This window comes from Patagioenas fasciata, chromosome 8, assembly GCF_037038585.1.
Source record: "Patagioenas fasciata isolate bPatFas1 chromosome 8, bPatFas1.hap1, whole genome shotgun sequence".
NCBI lineage: Eukaryota > Metazoa > Chordata > Aves > Columbiformes > Columbidae > Patagioenas > Patagioenas fasciata.
Genome location: NC_092527.1, coordinates 8333959 through 8350291, shown reverse-complemented (window position 1 = coordinate 8350291; position 16333 = coordinate 8333959). Strand labels below are relative to the sequence as shown.

Sequence of the window (16333 nt, the reverse complement as noted above, 5' to 3'; positions counted from 1 at the left end):
CTCAGTATTTCCACTGTTGGCCTTTTTTTGGTGGTTTTTCTTTCTTTTTGTGGGATGATGCCGTAATTCAGAAAATCACTGTATCACGAGGCACTGAGCCCTTTTTTTGCCACTGTGACCACCCTTGGCTGCCAGGAGCAAGGAGGTTTAGCTGGTTTTGACTTCCCGGGAATACCTGCTTGTCTCCGGTTCCTCCCTCCACTTACAGCCCGGTGATGATTTTATAATTAAGGTGTAAGGAGAGGGGTGTGGTAATTGCTCTGTGTAGGTGTGGATCCTCACTGCTTCTCCCAGCCCATCCAAGATTCCTCAGTCTGGGAAGGAGCGCAGGAGAGGAACCGGCCACTGAGGACTTGGAGCGGCATGGACAGCAGATGGGGTGGCTTGGTGCTGATCCTTTCCCTGTGCCTGGGCTCCTACCAAGGTAAGGCCTGGGGACAGGACTTGACAAGAGCCCAGAAGACCCCTCTGCACCCCACAAATAGGCCCAGCCCAGGGGTTTAAGCTCTGTAGTGTTGGAGTTAGGAGATGCTACCAGCTGCTTCACCTCTTGCCCACTTGGATGTGAACGTTCTGCCCTTAAAGATGGTTTTTGGGGCAAAAAGTGCTTCCCTCCCTCCCTCCCCTGGCCTGCAGGGATTTGGATGGAACTGGTGCATGGAAGAAGGGAGGCTGGCTGATGGCCTGGTGGGCGAGGGCTGCTTCGTCTGCCCACTCTGTACGTGTGATTTGGGGGAAACTACGTTCTTGTCTTTGCGTGACAGTGACTGTGGTGCCACTTGCAGTGGCCTCTGTCCTTTGGGGACTTGTAAGAGGTGCGGGAAGGGGTGAGGCTCCTCTGCTGAGCTCTGTGAAGGGCGATGGGGTGGGACACCGCAGACCTGTCAGCATCGGGACTTGGGGTATTTGAGCAGATCTTTCCAGGGACAAGCTCATGCTGATGTCCCCTTGCATCCCCTGATGAGAGGGGAAGGTGACACCTGGTGTATCCCCAGGAATCAGGGTGGGAAGAGCCTGTTTCTGACTTCTTGTCCTTGGTCAAGAGGAAATTGCTTATTCTGGGGGGAATTTTCCCCAGGGAAGCTGCTGTTGTAGACAAAAATCACCTGTTTTAAGAGGGAAGAACTTCTCTACCCTAATCACCCCAGCCTGGGCCCACTGGGCTTCTCCCATGCGACCTGCCCAAGCCCAGCTTTGTGGTGGAAGAGTCGTGCCCGTGCGCGCGTGTCCCGATGCTGGGGAGGATGTGCTGAGGTGTTCCAGCTGGCAACAGGTGGAGCAGGAAAGTTCACCCATACTCAGCACGTCCATCCTCAGGGCACTGCCTGCCCTGGGGAAGCCCATGGTGGCTCTTGTGGTGGCAGCTCGGCAGCATGGAGCAGTGGGACTCTGCAAAAGCCTTGGAGGAGGGGTTGATGCTGGGAAGAGCGTATTTATGATTTTTTGCTGCAACAGGGGCGTGCACCCAGGTGGGAACTGGAGCATTGGGGCCCACACCACCACCCCCGGGGTTTGCATCACGACCTGCTCGCCAGGCTCAGCCGGCTCGGCTGGTGCGCTTCGGGAGCTCCACGTAATGCCAGCACAGCCCTGCTGGAGCTGTAGCGCAGTGCTGGACCCCCCGAGCAGAGCCCACCCCACCCCAGGGACCTGGGAGCTGGGGATGGGCCAGTGTCAGCTGGCCTGTGGCCACCAGGGTGGCACAGGAGCATCCCTGCCTTGTCCTGCACTCCAAACTGGGGCTTTGCTGAAAATGGCATTGTCTGGTGTCCTGCTGCCATGCTTGAAACACGGAGGAGAGCTCACGGGGCACTGATTGCCCCAGCTGCTTGCCCTGTGGTGATACTTTCCACCTGGAGAAGCTCCCCCTGCTCTCAGCTGTTGGGTGTTATGATTAGCATTAATTATTTTCAGTTGCCTGAATTTCAGCTTGAGCAGAGTGAGGAAGAAGCACTGAGCTGAGAGGTGCTGGGAGCTAGAAAGGAGCAGCTCTAAGCCACTGGTTGCAATCCCCCCACACTGTTACCAGCAGCATCCTTATGCTGCCGCTCTGATCTCCAGCACAGAACTGGGAGAGATGCTCATGTCTGCGGGTCAGGTAGGGCAAGCTGTGGGTTGCAGGTAGGGCAAGTTGTTGCCTCCCCTCTCCTCTTTTTGTAATTTGGGTGCTTCCCCTGAACTCATTGCTAACTTGCCGTTCCTGTTCGCCCTAATGCCAGCGCCAGGGTTAAAAAAACAACACATTTATATCTCTCAGCTGATGCGGTGACTGCAGCATCGTGCTGTCAGAGGTGTGTGGGAGCCCCGGGGGACTCGCCCTGCCCCTGGGACTCGCCCTGCCCCACTGCTGCTGTCAGCCCATGGGGTAATCGGACTGAAACCACCTCCTGCTACCCAGAGAGGCTGCGCCAGCACTTTTGGGAGCAGGCAGGGCTGGTGGGGGGCTCAGGAGCCCCCTTTCCACAGCCTCCATCTGTAGGTGGTCCTGGGCATCTCAACACGTCCTGTGGGTGAGCTGAGGGTGTTGCTAGAATCCAACGTGCAGGAAAAGCAGCTTTTGGGGAGAAACCTGACAAGGGCAGTGTGGGTGGAGGGAGCAGCTTGTGCCTTTGGTTTTATTCCTGATGTGCACAATCCTATGGCCGGGGATGGGTGGTAAAACCTGGCTCCAAATGCTCTGGGGGGCGGTTGTGCTTTCCTTAGAAACACCGGCTGCAAGAGGGGATGCAGCAGGGTCTGTCTGTCTGTCCGTGTGCTGCGTCCCTCAATGTTCTGAGCAGTCCCTGGCCCAAGCAGGGCAGCGAAGGGCCTGGGTTGTGCGGGTCCTCGCCTCGTCCGCAGGGCTGGGAACATGGGCACGAGGCGTCTGGGTGCAGCCCCCAGTGGGAACAAACACTCGCCCCATCACAAATTAATCCCCAACATGCCAAGGTGGCAATTAAACCACCGGTGTTTGCACCACGCCACAGCGCTGCTTGTGTGGCTGACGCTGCTGCCATGCCAGGGGTTTGCAGCCAGGAGAAAGCACTGTCATTGGGAGGAAACGAAAGAGAAGAAACCCCACGCAGAAATGGGGTTGCTCAATCGTTGCGGGAGCCGTGGTGCGGCTAACTGGCAGCTGGGTGCAACTCCTCCTGCAAGACTTATTGCTGTATTTTATAAGCGGGATGTTGAAGAGTGCTGCAAGGCTGAGGATGAGCCCCCAAGTTCACTTTGCATTTGATGCTGGCCTAAAGCTGCTGTGACATCCCGTTGGCAAAGCCAGCGTCACATGCTGGCCTGGTAAAGCTGAGCTTTGCTGGGCCTGAAAAAATCATTTATAAAACCCAGCAGCCTCGACCAACATTGCGAAAGCTGAGGGTGAATCACGGCGGGAGGGTGCGAGGCATCGCCCTGGGGTCGGGGTGCTGGGTTGGTGTGGGGCAGGAGATGCTCTCAGGGTGCACCAAGGGGGTGACGGTCTCTTGTCCCCCACCCTGCAGCCAGCCCCCTCCACCACTGCGATGAGAAGCCGGAGGACTGGTGCCGCGACGCGGTGACAGCAGCCAGATGTGGGGCACTGCAGCTGTGCCAGCTCACCGCCTGGGACCAGGGCCTGCGGGTAACCGTGCCAGGAGCAGGGCATGGAGGGATGGGCCCATCCTGCCCCAAAGTGTGGGGCTGGGGCGGGGGAAAGCTCAGCCCAAGCTGGTCACCCAGAGAAGCATCTGCTGATGTTCTCAAGGAGCAATGTGTGAAGCAACGACGTTGCCCAACCGGGGGGGTTCATTCACATAGAACTGGGATTCTGCAGGTGGCAAAAATAAGTGGGTACCCCAAGATATTCCCAAGAGCCCCTCAGTGGGGTGTTTCTGGGGTGGAGGGATGGGTTTGGTGGGAAGAAGCTGAGGGTCTTGGTGCCATGGAAACATTCTGACGTGTCCTCTCTCTCAGCAGAAGGGGTTCCCGTGTCACCTGTGCCAGGTGGCGGTGTCTGTGGTGGGCAAGATCCTGCAGGACAACTGTACTGTGGTGGGTCATGGCTGGGGGTCACAGGGCTGGTGTTTCCCGCTTTCCCAGCTCCCCCATGGGGCCAGCTCAGCCCTGAGCTCTCTCCTTCTCACCCAGGAAAAGATGCGGCAATTCTTGGATAAGAAATGCCAGTACCTGCCCTTCCAGGACTGGTCGGTCAAGTGCAAGAAGATGGTGGACACTGGCATGCTCGTCCTCGTCCAGCTGGGCAAGCAAGTGCTGGTAACTGGCGGGGACACCCCCCCAAAACCTCGGTTTGGGATACCTGGGGGCTCTCGGAAACTGGGACAAAACCTTTGTGAGACGGGGATGGAAACAACCCAGAGGGGAGCGTGGCGATGGGGCAGCCCCAAGCCGCCACCCTTCTGCTCCTGCAGTCAAACCCCAAGGCGGTGTGTGGGACCATCAAGCTGTGCCAGCCCCGGGAAAGCCCCACGGGGGCCCTGAAGTTCCAGAAACCACCACCGGCCCCCACGGGCCCCGCTCAGGACTTTGCCGGCGCGGTCGCCCCCTTCATCGCCAACGTGCCACTGCTGCTCCATCCCCAGGACACACCTCACCGCAGGGCGCAGGTACCGTGGCACGGACAGGAATGCTGTTGGTGCTGCTCATGGGTGAGATCACCCAGTTAATAATGGCGTGGGGTGGGCTCAATTTTACTCTGGGGGGATGTGTACTGATGTGTCCCTGCCTGTTTTCTCCCGCAGGAGGTGGAGGAAGAGTGTGGGCAGTGCCTGCAGCTGGTGGCGGCAGTGCAGCTGGAGCTGGGGACCAATGCTGCCTTCGCCCAGGCTCTGGTGGCCCACGCCGAGCGGGCGTGCGGGGTCCTGGCACCCCCTCTTGCACACTGGGTAAGGGCAGCGGCGTCCCACGGAGCTCCTCAAGTCACTGCAGTGTGGGAGCATCTCTTGTGGCTGGGGCATCTGGTGGGTGCCGGGGTGGCTGGGTGGGTGCTGGAGTGTACCCTGGGATGCTGACACCCTGTGTCATCCTCGCAGTGCAGGCAGCACCTGGCTGAGCACACGGACGTGGCCACCCAGCTGGTCCGGCACTTGGTAAGTCGGCGATGGGCTCCCTGGGAGCGGTGGAGGTCCAAGAGGCACAGACATGGGGTCTCAGTGGCAGAAGTGGAGCTCTGCTCTTTTTTTTAATGAATCCCACTGCTTTACGTTCCTATAACTTTTAAATGTTTCCCCCTCTCCCTGGCTTTTCTCTTTGTACTGTTTTCCTGCTGTTTTGCGGCCTCTCCACCGGCAGCAGGCTGAGGTAAGCGAGACTCGTGACCCAATGTGCTGAAATTACCCTTTATGGGGAAGGGGGGCACCCGCTCACCCTCCCGGGGGGTGATGCCCACCTGATTTGGGGTGTCTCTCTCTTCCCCAGGACCCCATGGAGCTGTGCGGCCACCTGGGACTCTGCTCCTCCGCCTCGATCGTGCCCCTCCACACGCTGCTCACGCAGAAGGTGACGGATGTCCTGAGCACACTGCGGGTAAGCAGGGACCTGCCACACTCCTTAAAATACAAATGCTGGGAACGTGGACCTGTATGTGCTTATTTTTTTTTCCTTGAGCATCCCCATTGATTAAAAGGTGGGAAATATCTTTGTCGGGGGTGACGGCTGGGTGGGATGAGGGTGGCACTAGGGGGATGTGATGTGCATCCCACTGTCTCATCCCAGGAGGATGGGGAGGGGACCACGACGCTGTGTGAGGTGTGCCAGTTTGTGATGAAGATGGCCGAGAGCCTCCTGGAGAACAACATGACAGAGGTGAGCCCAGCGGAATCCGGGGCGAGGGGAAAAGGGGCTGCTAGGAGTTTGCGGAGGTTTCCCTCTGCCTGTTTCCTCCCGGCAGGAGCAACTGGTGAACGACATCGAGAAGGTGTGCTACATGCTGCCTCACAGCGTCATCGGCCAGTGCAAGGACTTTGTGGATTCCTACGGCAAAGCCGTGGTCATCATGCTGCTGGAGGCCACCGACCCGGCCGCCGTCTGCACCATGCTGCGCTGCTGTCCCCGCAGCGGGGACACCCACCCAGGTGAGCCCGACGGGACCCAGCTGGCACCCAGACACTGGGGCTCTGGGGAGTGGGGTGATGGGGGGGTGCTAATGGCCCCCTCCATGCCCCACAGGGGCACTGGAGCAGCTGGGAGTGGGTGCTGGGACCTTCTGCAACGTCTGCCAGCTCGTCATCACCTACTTTGATAACGAGCTGCTGAAGAACGAGACGCTGGCGGAGCTGGGCGAGGTGCTGGAGAAGGGCTGTGAGATGCTGCCCACGCCGCTCACCAGCCAGGTGAGCTGGGGGGAGCACCCAGCCTGGTGGGGACCCAGCTACCCCGCCACAGGCTCACCCCCTCTCTCCATCGCAGTGCGAGGCACTCGTGGTGCAGTATGAGCCGGCGGCCGTCCGGCTCCTTGTGCAGATGATGGATCCCACCTTCGTCTGCACCGTAAGTGTCCCTGTGCCATGGGGCGGCCCAGACCAACGTGGGCATCTTTTTGTCTGAGATATTGTTTTCTTCCCTCTTCACTATTTTTTCCTCCACAATGCAGAAAATCAGAGCCTGTGACTCACCCGAGGAGGACGTCGTGGACTCAGATCCCTGTGCCTGGGGCCCCAGCTACTGGTGCAAGAACATGGCCACAGCGGTCGAGTGCCATGTAAGTGCCACGAGCATTCCCTCCCCTGGACGGGCAGGGTGCTGGGGGTCCCTGCCTCCCCTCGCCACCTCCCCCTGTCTCTCCCACAGGCTGTGGAGCACTGTCGGCGTCACATATGGAACTAGGAGCCACCTCCCTGGCCGCCTGGGCTTACCCTGCCATTTTGGTTCAGGATCATGGACCTCTTCCCTTGGGACACCTGCAATCGCAGACAGCAATTGCCAAATCCCGATCCCCATCCCCTCCTCTATCCCCATCCCACTCTGAACCTCTTGTGGAGCCCAGATCCTGCAACGCGGCTCCATCCCCGTGGGCTGGGATGGTTTCTGCTGCCCAAGTGCCGGTTCCCCCGCTCTCGGTCACTGGCAGCCTCACGCCGCAGGTCTCACAGGCTTTGGGCAAGCCTAGCACTTTCCTGGTCCTTCTTTAAATTGGGGTGGCTTTTTATTTTTTAGTTTAATTTTTTTTTTTCCCCTTGGTCACCAGTTAAAGAAACAAAGTGGATTAAATTTACCTGCAATGCCCAGCTTTGCATGACATCTGCAGTACACTATTTTGTGTCCAGGTGATTGCTGGAGGTGTGTGTGTGTGTATATATATGTACACACACACATACATATATATATATATATTAAGTGTCCCCTCAGCAAAAAAAATGAATGAGTGTGGGGGAAAAGCTGTGTCCTGTGCTGCCCCAGCTGTGGTGGTGAGGGACGGGGGACACTGGCTCGTCCCTCCCTGCCACAAGATGGGGGGACACTGAGCGTGCACGGGAGCATCACCGCAAATAAACTCCTCCTGTGATCCTTACTGGTTGTCTCCTTCCTCCTTCTCCTGGGGTGTAAACCTGGGGGAGCCCCAAAGCCTGGGGTGCAGCAACACCTGCAGTAGCATCTCAAAGACAGTGATGAATTTAGGAGTGAATTAAGGGAAAAAGGAGGGTTTTATCTTCAAAAGGAGGTTTGGGGATGACGAAGCCGGGAAAGAAGGATGACAGACAGGTTACCCAAAGCCAGACAGTGTATTTCTGAGTCCCGTAACAGACCGTGCCCGAAACTCTCCACAAGGTTACGATTAGAAACAAACCCCCGAACGAACAAACCCCAAAGCAAGAGGAGGGCAAAGAAAAAGGCAAGAAAAGACACGCACGAGCACGCCACAGCCAGAACCCCATTTTCGATCAGTCTCTTTTTCCACGTCGCAACATGTTTTGGTAAAGCCAGCAAAATGGAGAAATGTCTTTGTTTATTTTATTCTTTTTTGGGTCTTTTCTTGCTGGAAAGGTGATGTTAGTGCCAAACGGACACGGCCCCTCCGTGTGCTGCCCTGGCCCTCCCCACACCCAACGTGTGACAGCTGCTTGTTCCCAGCCTGTGCCTGGGGATGCTGCGGTAGCACACCCTCTGCCCTTGGCTGCCTCGCGCTGTCACCCCTGCCCAGCCTGAACTCTCACTGCATTCATTTAGCTTTTCTTTTCTTTTTTTTTTTTAAAAAAAAGACCTTTTTTCTTTTTTTTTTTTTAAATAAGAAAAATTAAAATAAAAAAGAATTAATGTTTTCATGGATAAATGACAGGTGAGTAAAAGCAAACCGGTCCTGAGAGCCCTTTCCCAGGGCCACGCTCTGGAGCGAACAGCACTAGTTGGCCTGGAATCCTTCTGCAGGGGAAGGGGGAGCCGAGCACCAGCTTCGGGGTGTCCCCAGCCCCCACCACAGCCCCCCGGTCTGTGCTTTGTCCCTGCTGGCCCCCGTTCGCTGAGAGGAGCCACCACCAGCGCTCATCATAACTCAGTGATCTCCAGCGGGCTCTCCATGATCACCTCCCGCATCTTGTGCAGGGGGGTGGACTTGGCTGACTCGGTGCGGGCGTTGTGGTCAATGTAGCCCCCGCAATCAGCCGTCAGAGTCTCCAGCGAGCGCCCCAGGACCTTCTGGTCGTCCTCGGGCAGGCTGTTGAGGTCGGAGGCCAGCAGCGTGCCCGTGCTGCCGTGCACCACGTGGATGCCGTCTGGACCTTTCAGCTCCACTGGCTGCTTGTGGTGGAAGCGGAGGCTGCCCTGGCTGGGGCCACGCTCCTCCTCCTCCTCCTCCAGCTCCTTCTGGATCAGCTGCAAAAGGTTAATGAAGCAGGGGAATCATCATCTGGTGAACAGATTCTGGCTTCCGGAATCTCCTGTGGTGCTGGAGCCCAGCAGGATGGATGGGAACCTCCTCTTTGGAAGTAACCTCAGAGCGTGGTGATGAGGGTCACCAACATCATGATGATCTGCAGCCAGACCCTCCTCGCTTATCCCACCTCAGGCAGCTGGGTGGTGTGTCCTACAGCACCCTCCACGGAGGATGTTGGGATTTGGGGTGGTGGGGAGGAGGTAGACAAAGAGAGAAGTTGAGGGAAAGCATCCAGCCAGGATGGGGCTGGTTGGGGAATAACGGTGAGGAGGGAGAGGGCAGAAGGGCTGAAAGGTGTCTTCCATCCCACTGCTCTCCTTGGAGTCATTACCACTTAAAAGAATGAATCACGTTGGCCTAATTGCACACTGGGTGACAGAACCTTGGTTTTGGAACAACCTCCTCTGCCCTCTTTGTCCCACGTTTTGCCCCAATGAAGGGGGAAAAGACCGCGGGAGGAACTCCTGCACCAAAACCTCTCTGTCCCCGACTTTTTTTGCATCAAAAGCTCCTGGACTGACAAGCTCAGAGGAGCAGAGGGGTGGGAAGATGTCCCTCTGCATCTGCAGGACCTGCAGCTGCTTGGCCAGCCTTGGCGGAACAGCTGTGCCTTTGTGGGGAGACGGAGAGATGACAGATAGATGCCCAGAAGACACACTGCATCCCAGAGGGCACGGCAAACATCTCCCCGCACCCATGCACACTCTGTCTACCTCCGAGACTGAGGAGCGGTCCCCCTGACTGGCGGTGGCCTTATGCACCATCCGCTGGGCAAAGAGTTTTTTCAAGCGCATGTAATCATCCAGGACCACCTTCAGGAGAGAGCCCTGGGTGGAGGGGGAGAGACCAAGGGTTACCTGAGGGAGATGGCTTGGGCGAAGGGAGGCTGGCCTCATCCTAGCATTTTTTTTGGAAAAACACCACCCTCTGGTTTCACAGCCATGAATGTGGGAGTTGTAGCAATAGGAGGAGACTCCCACATTCATGGCTGTGGAATGGGGATGGGGATCCCATGAGTGTGGGAGTTGTAGCAATAGGAGAAGACTCCTTAGTGGAGGGTGCCCCCACTCACTCACCTTGATGGGTCCCTCCCGCATGATCTGCCCCAACTTGGCGATGTTGTCGTACTCCTGGATGGCTGCCCGCAGGTAGCGGTCATCCTCGGGCTTGGCCGCAGAGGGTTCTCTCCCGAAGGTCCCCTGCAAGAGGAGAGACAGCTGAGGCCGTGGCACAAGTGCTGGGTGTGGAAAAGGAGTGTCCCCCAGCAGGGGTCGTGTCTCACATGGGTGCGGGCAGGGCTGTTCCAGAGGTCGGTGATCTCGCTCAGGTTCTCCGGTAGGTCATCCTCGTGCTCTGCCTGTGCTGCCAGCTCCATGTTCCTGCAGAAGGGGTCCAGCCACACCGGGTTGGCCCTGCCCGGGGAGAGGAGCAGCCCTCAGCATGTGCTAAGACCGTCTGAAAACCTGGCAGCATCCCGAGCCCCATCCACGGGTGCTGAGGTTGTGCTGCCTCCTCCTGCCCTGTGCAGATGTATTCAGCTTGCTCTGGATCCAGACACCTGCCCGTCGTCTCTGCTGACACCCAGCCTGGCCAGTATTGGCAGAGGTGGAGTCACAGGAGCAAGCACAAGGTCTTTTGTAAAGCCGGCTGAACATGAGCCGCCAGCAGGATCTGGGTAGCGATTCCATCCTCTGAGAGCTCTCAGGGCAAGCACACGTCCTGGGGCCAGCACCATGCCCTGCAAACATGCCCTGCTGCATCCCTCTGCAGTGCACAGAGGCAGCATGTATCCACCTCCAACCCATCCCTGGCTGCCAAACGCCAGCTTCCCTCTCTCGGGAGCAGCCTGTGACCCTGCAGTGTGCCACACTGAGGTGACAAACAGGGAGCAGCGGGCAGGGGAGAACTCACCCATCGAAGGAGTACTTGTTGGTGTTTGGCATATCCATGATGTCCATGAAGCCTCTGTTCCCTGCAGGAGGTGGGGGGAGGGATTACAGGGGGGCACACCAGCGGGCTGAGCAGCAAACCAGCCTAGCTGCGGGCAGGCGGGACAATTCTTTATTGGGGACGAAAACTGGGTGACCAAAAAGGCACCAGTGGCCTGAGAAACACGTCAGGATGCAGCTGATAACAGCCTGCATGCTGAGAAAAACCTCCCCTCCCACTATCGTGCCTTGCTGAGTGGGATTGCTTCCAATTTACACCCTGTGACATCCACCCCGTGTAGCCCCACCCAGCTGGAAAACCCCAAACCCCACTCACCAGTGGAGCCAGCTACTATGGCTTTCAATTTCCTTTTGTGCCTGTGAAAGAAATACAGCAAAGCAAGGAAGAAAATAAGGAAGATGCTCGAAAGAAGAAGGGAGACAGATTTGCAAAAACCCTACAAACATCTCCCATATCTATAAGGCTGGCGAGCTTGGTGAGGAGAGGTGATATGTGCATTAAAACCATCGTAGTTTGGGAGAAGAGGGGCAATTATTTCCCCCTTGGCCAGTGAGGACATTGTGGCCGGTGGGGTAGAGCCCAGGTGTTACTCACACTGTTCGGTAGTACCAGTTCATGAGGATGAAGAGCATGGCAGCCAGGAAGAGCAGGACAGCCAGCACGATGATTGCCATCTGGGAGAGACAGAGAGGTAGCGGCAACCTTCAGCACAGAGCCAGCACCCGGCCATGGCCACCCATCCAAAATGATTTGGATGAACCATCTCTCCAGACCATGGAACAGCCATCTCCAGCCCCAGCTGGGCCATTACCTGCAGCGCTGAGAGGTCATCTGGGGCCCGGGCGGTGATGGCAGGCTGCACGTCCAGCACATTGTAGTTCCTAAAGAGGTTCCTCAGCTGCTCCTTGTTCTCATCTATCATCTGAATCACCCTGGGAAAAGAAAGGGTGCTTGGGCATCTTGACATTAATGAGGTTCCCCAAGGACTCAATGGGCCAGGTGGTGGGCTGGGTGACGGGCCGGGTGACGTACCGCTCCACGTCCAGGATGCGGTTGGTCTCCCTGTTCACTACGTGGATCAGGAGCTCTGTTTGCGCGAAGTTCACCCGACCTTTCTTGTCAACATGGAACTGGGGAGAGACAGCAAGGTCTGCAGTGTGGGCGAGGTGTCTCCTCCCAAAGCATGCTCATGTGGCAAGAGACCCTCAAGCTTGGCATGGGGCCAGTCTGGAGCCCTTCAATACACCCCAGCTTGGGGTGTATCCATCACCTTCAGGGCTCAGGGGCATCTATAGTTTATACAGAGAGAGCACCCTCAAAGGAGACCTGCCAAGCAACATGTGGACGGTTACCTACTCTTGCAAGCAACCTCAAAGCTGGATGGTTACCTGCACATCATCTGTGTTGACAATGGCTCCTGTGATGTTGGAGAGCAGGCTGATGAACTCCTCCTCAAACTGCCTGACCTTATCTGGGATCTCATTGATGATGATTTTGACCCGTTGGTCATCTCGCAGGATGTAAATCCCCACAATGGCTGTGTCGTTGTGACCCACCAGGTCAGAGGCCATGATGTCCACCACAAAGTAGCCGGGGTTGTAGGCCGTGAATAGGTCAAATGTTCTCAGGATCCCATCAAAGGTTCCTGGAGGAAGGATGGTCACAAGCCCAGGATTAGTGGCCCTGGTCATGGGGATGTTTTTAGCCACAGGGATGCCTCTGCCCATGGCCCCATGCTCCCACGGCATTCAGGGTACACACCGATGCTGAAGATGTTGGCCACCTCCTCGGAGTCATTGGAGTGCTGCTTGATGTAGCGGATGCCCAGGATGTTGTACAGGACCAGGCTGTTATTGCCCACGTCGGCATCCACCGCGACCACTCTGATCAGCTCTGATCCCACCTTGGCGTCGGTAGCAACCCCTTGGAGGGAGAGAGACAGGATGGGGACCTGGGGCCAGGCTGGGTTTCACCACCCCTCCACACAGATGGATTTTCCTCAGAGCATCTCAGGCCCCAAGTGTCCCCCCAACACTCCTTACCCGCTGTGTACTCCGACTTGGTGAACTGTGGGGACTGGTCATTGATGTCATCCAGGAAGATTCGCACCTCCTGAAGGGTCAGGTCCCCACTGACGTCCCAGGACTGGGCTCTGCCCCCCCGCTGGCCGCGGGGAGGGGACCAGTTCCTCTGGCTGGATGCTTTAACGATGATGGAGTAGCATGGCTCCTTCTCCCGGTCCAGGTCTCGCAAGACCTGCAGCTTCCCCTCTCGGCTCAGCTGGAAGTTGCTCTCCCGGTTCCCAGCTGGGCACAGAAAGGGGACCCCAGTAAATCCCCTTTCTGAAACACCACCTCACCCATTGACGAGGGCAGTGAGAAGATAATGGGAGCGGTGGAAACTCTTGGCAAGGGGTGCACGTGGGGACACAGAGCTGTCCTTCCCCTCCCAGCTCGGCACCCACCTGCTATGAAGTAGTAGACGATGGCATTGGAGCCCTCATCTGCGTCCACCGCCCCGGTGACATTCCCCACCACAGTGCCAGGCTGCGAGTGCTCAGGGACAGAGAGCGCCTGGTACTGGGGACTGTCCCTCTGCCAGAGAGCCCAGAAGAAGGGAGGGTTACAAGCATTGGGGTGTTTGTTTTCTGGTTTTTGTTTTTTCTTTGAAAGACTGAAAGTGGACAAATCCCATCATGCTCCCCTCCACGGTGGTGCTCAGCTCCAGCACACATGCTTGCCGGCATCCCCATCCCTGCACCCCCTGTGTCCTGTCCCCTCCACCCCAGTGCCTTACAGGTGGCCTGAGGAAGATGGGCTCGTTGTCGTCAATGTCATCGAGTGCCACCTGGAGGGGCTGCATGGTCTCATAGGCTGGCTGGCCCTGGTCGCAGGCCACGATGATCAGCTGGGGAGAGAGGCAAAAGCGCCGTCCTGGGCAAAGCCACGCGGGCCAGGAGACATCGCTGAGGGGGGTGGACGATTTTGGCGGAGATTTAACAGGGAATTGGGAGTTGGCCCACCAGGATGCAACTCCCTGATGGCACTTGATAACCATGCGATTCCTGCTAAGGTGCGACACCTTCATGACTGTGGCAGCTGGCCCCATCCCCACCACCTCTCTTGCCTCCCACCATCCTCACCACATCGCTTGCATTCCACCAGCCCCACACCAGCCCCACAGCCTCCCCACGGGCACGCTGTTGCCTGGCTCACATTGTACACCGCCTGCTTCTCCCGGTCCAGCCGCATGGCCGTCTGGATCAGCCCACTGACTGAGTCGATGCTGAAATACTCCCAGTCTTTGTTGCCCGCCCCAGTTTTCAGCAGATTGTAGAGCACCGCTCCGTTGAGGCCTTCGTCTTTGTCTGTGGCGTAGACCTCATAGACGTTGGACCGCAGGGGAATCTCCTGCTTGCACACACACAGCCCCTCAGTCCTGGCATTGCACATGAGCTCTCCTCTCTGCCTGCCCCTCCAAACCCCCTTGTATCGGGATCATCAGGCTCCCACTGCCCAAAACCCAACCAGAGGCTGGTAATGTGGAGCCATGATTCCCTTTGTCAGGGTGGCTGCTCCATGAATGCACAGGGGACTGGCTGAGCCACGACTGCCTTCCCAGAAAGGAGAAACATCTCAAATGCCATCATTTGAGCCCTTGTTTATAAACAGACTTGCCAAGAAGCAAGTGGTCATTTCCTTATTTTGTGTGTTGCTGAGGTTTCTGTTCCCCAAAGCTGCCCCGACATTCCCACTCGCATGTACAGAAAGGGGTTGTTGTTGACTGTCTAGCCCCATGACCCCAACCTTCTCGTGTGTTAAATCAAGATCTTGTTTCATCCCCAATGGAGACAGAGAACAGATTTTGCCACCAGTAGATGCAGGAGGCTTCCCAGGCATGGTCTCAATGTGCCATGACCCCTGCTTCCTGTCCAGGGATTTACCTCCTTGATGTGCAGGATGGTGCCATTGGGCGGGCGGACGAAGACGGGCCGGTTGTCATTGATGTCGATGACCTCCACGTGGAGCATGGTGGTCCCCCAGAGAGGCGGATGTCCCTTGTCCGTGGCCACCACAGTCAGGTTGAACCTCTCGTAGGACTGCAAGCGTCGGCGGGATGTGACAAGCCCAGAGTCTTTATTGATCTTGAAAGCCTCTGGGGGCAAAAAACCCACATCTCTATCTCAGGACACTTAGCACCAGATAAATTATGATTAGAAACCAGTCTAGCAACTGAAGCACACCTCTCCCTGGTGGGAAATCCCCGTGATGGGGTGATGGGGCAGAGCCGGCTGCCTGAGGCCAGGGGTGCAGATGCTTTTGGGTTGCTCTCTCAATTTCAGAGCGTCTCTGTCAGCTGCTGACTCCCTGCCACTGGGCAACAACAAGGACCCTGCTCCCAGCCCACCCCTGGCTGACTTTCACTCCTGCCCAGGTGAGCTACACCAGCCAGGACAGTGGGATGTCAGCTTTCCTCTGAGTTTGCTCCAAGACTCACTTGTGTACAAAGAAAGTCCTGCTGGGGTGGCGGGGACAAGAGGAGAAGCCAAGGACAAAGGCAGGCAAAGCCATAAATGCCACACCATGAGGAACTGGGAAATGTGGAGCAATACCAAAAGCTGCACGTGCACAATCTTGCTCCAAACCAGCTGCGGGACACAGGATGCGGGCTTGTCCCCTGTGTCTCCTACAATTGCTCCTCATGGTAACCCTCCTCCCTGAGAGCAGCCACCCAGAGCCAGCACCTACCCGCCCCCGGGCCCTCGATGCTGTAGGTGACCATGCCATTGTCCCCTTCATCTAGGTCAGTAGCAGTCATGGTGATCACCGATGTCCCCGCCGGCTCATTCTCGTAGACGCTGGTGCTGAATTGGCTCTTGCTGAAGTGGGGCCTGAAGTCGTTGATGTCCAGGACTGTGATCAGCACCTTCGACAAGTGACATGAGGCTGGAGACAGCTGGGCAGCCCCTGGGGGCTGTACACCTGCCGCGGTCCGCAGCTCCGCAGCAGGAGCGTGGTGCCCTTCCTGTTATTTGTTTAGCTCCACTGGCTGAATTCCTGCCTCCAACAATGTGGGCTGCCATGGCTGGGGCGCCCATTCATGTCAGAACGCTCACAGACAATAGTGTCACACTCCCCTGCCCCTCTTGCTCTATCCCCTCCTGTCCCAATGGCACAAAGCCCCGTGCACCCTCCACCCCTGCTCTACTTTCTGCCTAATTCCTACCTAGAGCCACCTGTGAGCCTGCCAGGGTGGCAAGCCTGGCGTTTAACACCTTCTTGCCAGGGACCACAACACAATGGGTGGTGGGAGGAGAGCCCTACCTGCACGGAGTTCTCCCGCCGGTTACTGGAAATGTCCCCAGGGTTATCCCTAGCCACAGCTGTCAGTGTGTAGTGATCTTTCTTCTCACGATCCAGGGCTGACAGGATGTAGATGTCACCCTGCAGCACACAGAGACTTTCAGGTGGATTTCTCCTGGTAGAGCTTGTACTCAAGATGGGGCAGAAGGTGAGGTGCGGGAGTAAGGTACAAGGT

The 16333-nt window shown here is 57.2% G+C and overlaps 2 protein-coding genes across 9 annotated transcripts in view; one reads left to right on the top strand and one right to left on the bottom strand.

The window, feature by feature from the left end:
* Positions 1 to 327: 327 nt before the first annotated feature.
* LOC136104676 (prosaposin-like) lies at positions 328 to 7486 on the top strand. Its single transcript, XM_071811543.1, has 15 exons — positions 328 to 424; positions 3483 to 3601; positions 3937 to 4011; positions 4108 to 4233; positions 4389 to 4583; positions 4719 to 4862; positions 5010 to 5066; positions 5269 to 5277; positions 5395 to 5502; positions 5692 to 5781; positions 5867 to 6050; positions 6145 to 6308; positions 6385 to 6465; positions 6569 to 6676; positions 6766 to 7486. Exons 1-15 carry the CDS (start codon positions 364 to 366, stop codon positions 6799 to 6801), a joined length of 1557 nt encoding a protein of 518 aa, XP_071667644.1. The 5' UTR covers positions 328 to 363; the 3' UTR covers positions 6802 to 7486.
* Positions 7487 to 7678: 192 nt separating this feature from the next.
* CDH23 (cadherin related 23) overlaps positions 7679 to 16333 on the bottom strand; it is a 202087-nt gene continuing 193432 nt past the window's right edge. For 4 of the 8 annotated variants that reach the window (XM_071811619.1, XM_071811621.1, XM_071811622.1 and 1 more), the window contains 17 exons: positions 16120 to 16239; positions 15544 to 15721; positions 14739 to 14950; positions 14011 to 14205; positions 13592 to 13702; positions 13260 to 13389; positions 12838 to 13101; positions 12557 to 12718; positions 12184 to 12440; positions 11828 to 11925; positions 11607 to 11727; positions 11390 to 11469; positions 11111 to 11151; positions 10757 to 10817; positions 10128 to 10257; positions 9922 to 10044; positions 7679 to 8784 (listed from right to left, as the gene is read on the bottom strand). In XM_071811619.1, the coding sequence (XP_071667720.1) occupies positions 8458 to 8784; positions 9922 to 10044; positions 10128 to 10257; positions 10757 to 10817; positions 11111 to 11151; positions 11390 to 11469; positions 11607 to 11727; positions 11828 to 11925; positions 12184 to 12440; positions 12557 to 12718; positions 12838 to 13101; positions 13260 to 13389; positions 13592 to 13702; positions 14011 to 14205; positions 14739 to 14950; positions 15544 to 15721; positions 16120 to 16239 (2610 nt within the window). In that variant the 3' untranslated portion in view covers positions 7679 to 8457. Of the gene's footprint in view, positions 8785 to 9558; positions 9673 to 9921; positions 10045 to 10127; positions 10258 to 10756; positions 10818 to 11110; positions 11152 to 11389; positions 11470 to 11606; positions 11728 to 11827; positions 11926 to 12183; positions 12441 to 12556; positions 12719 to 12837; positions 13102 to 13259; positions 13390 to 13591; positions 13761 to 14010; positions 14206 to 14738; positions 14951 to 15543; positions 15722 to 16119; positions 16240 to 16333 lie in introns of those variants that run through there. The other 4 variants (XM_065843253.2, XM_071811620.1, XM_071811624.1 and 1 more) reach the window with 4 other exon arrangements.

Coding starts and splice junctions, on each gene's coding strand:
- LOC136104676 (XM_071811543.1), top strand. CDS start 364: ATGGACAGCAGATGGGGTGGCTTGGTGCTGATCCTTTCCCTGTGCCTG. Junction 5,503..5,691: donor ATGTCCTGAGCACACTGCGG/GTAAGCAGGGAC, acceptor GTCTCATCCCAG/GAGGATGGGGAGGGGACCAC. Junction 5,782..5,866: donor TGGAGAACAACATGACAGAG/GTGAGCCCAGCG, acceptor TCCTCCCGGCAG/GAGCAACTGGTGAACGACAT.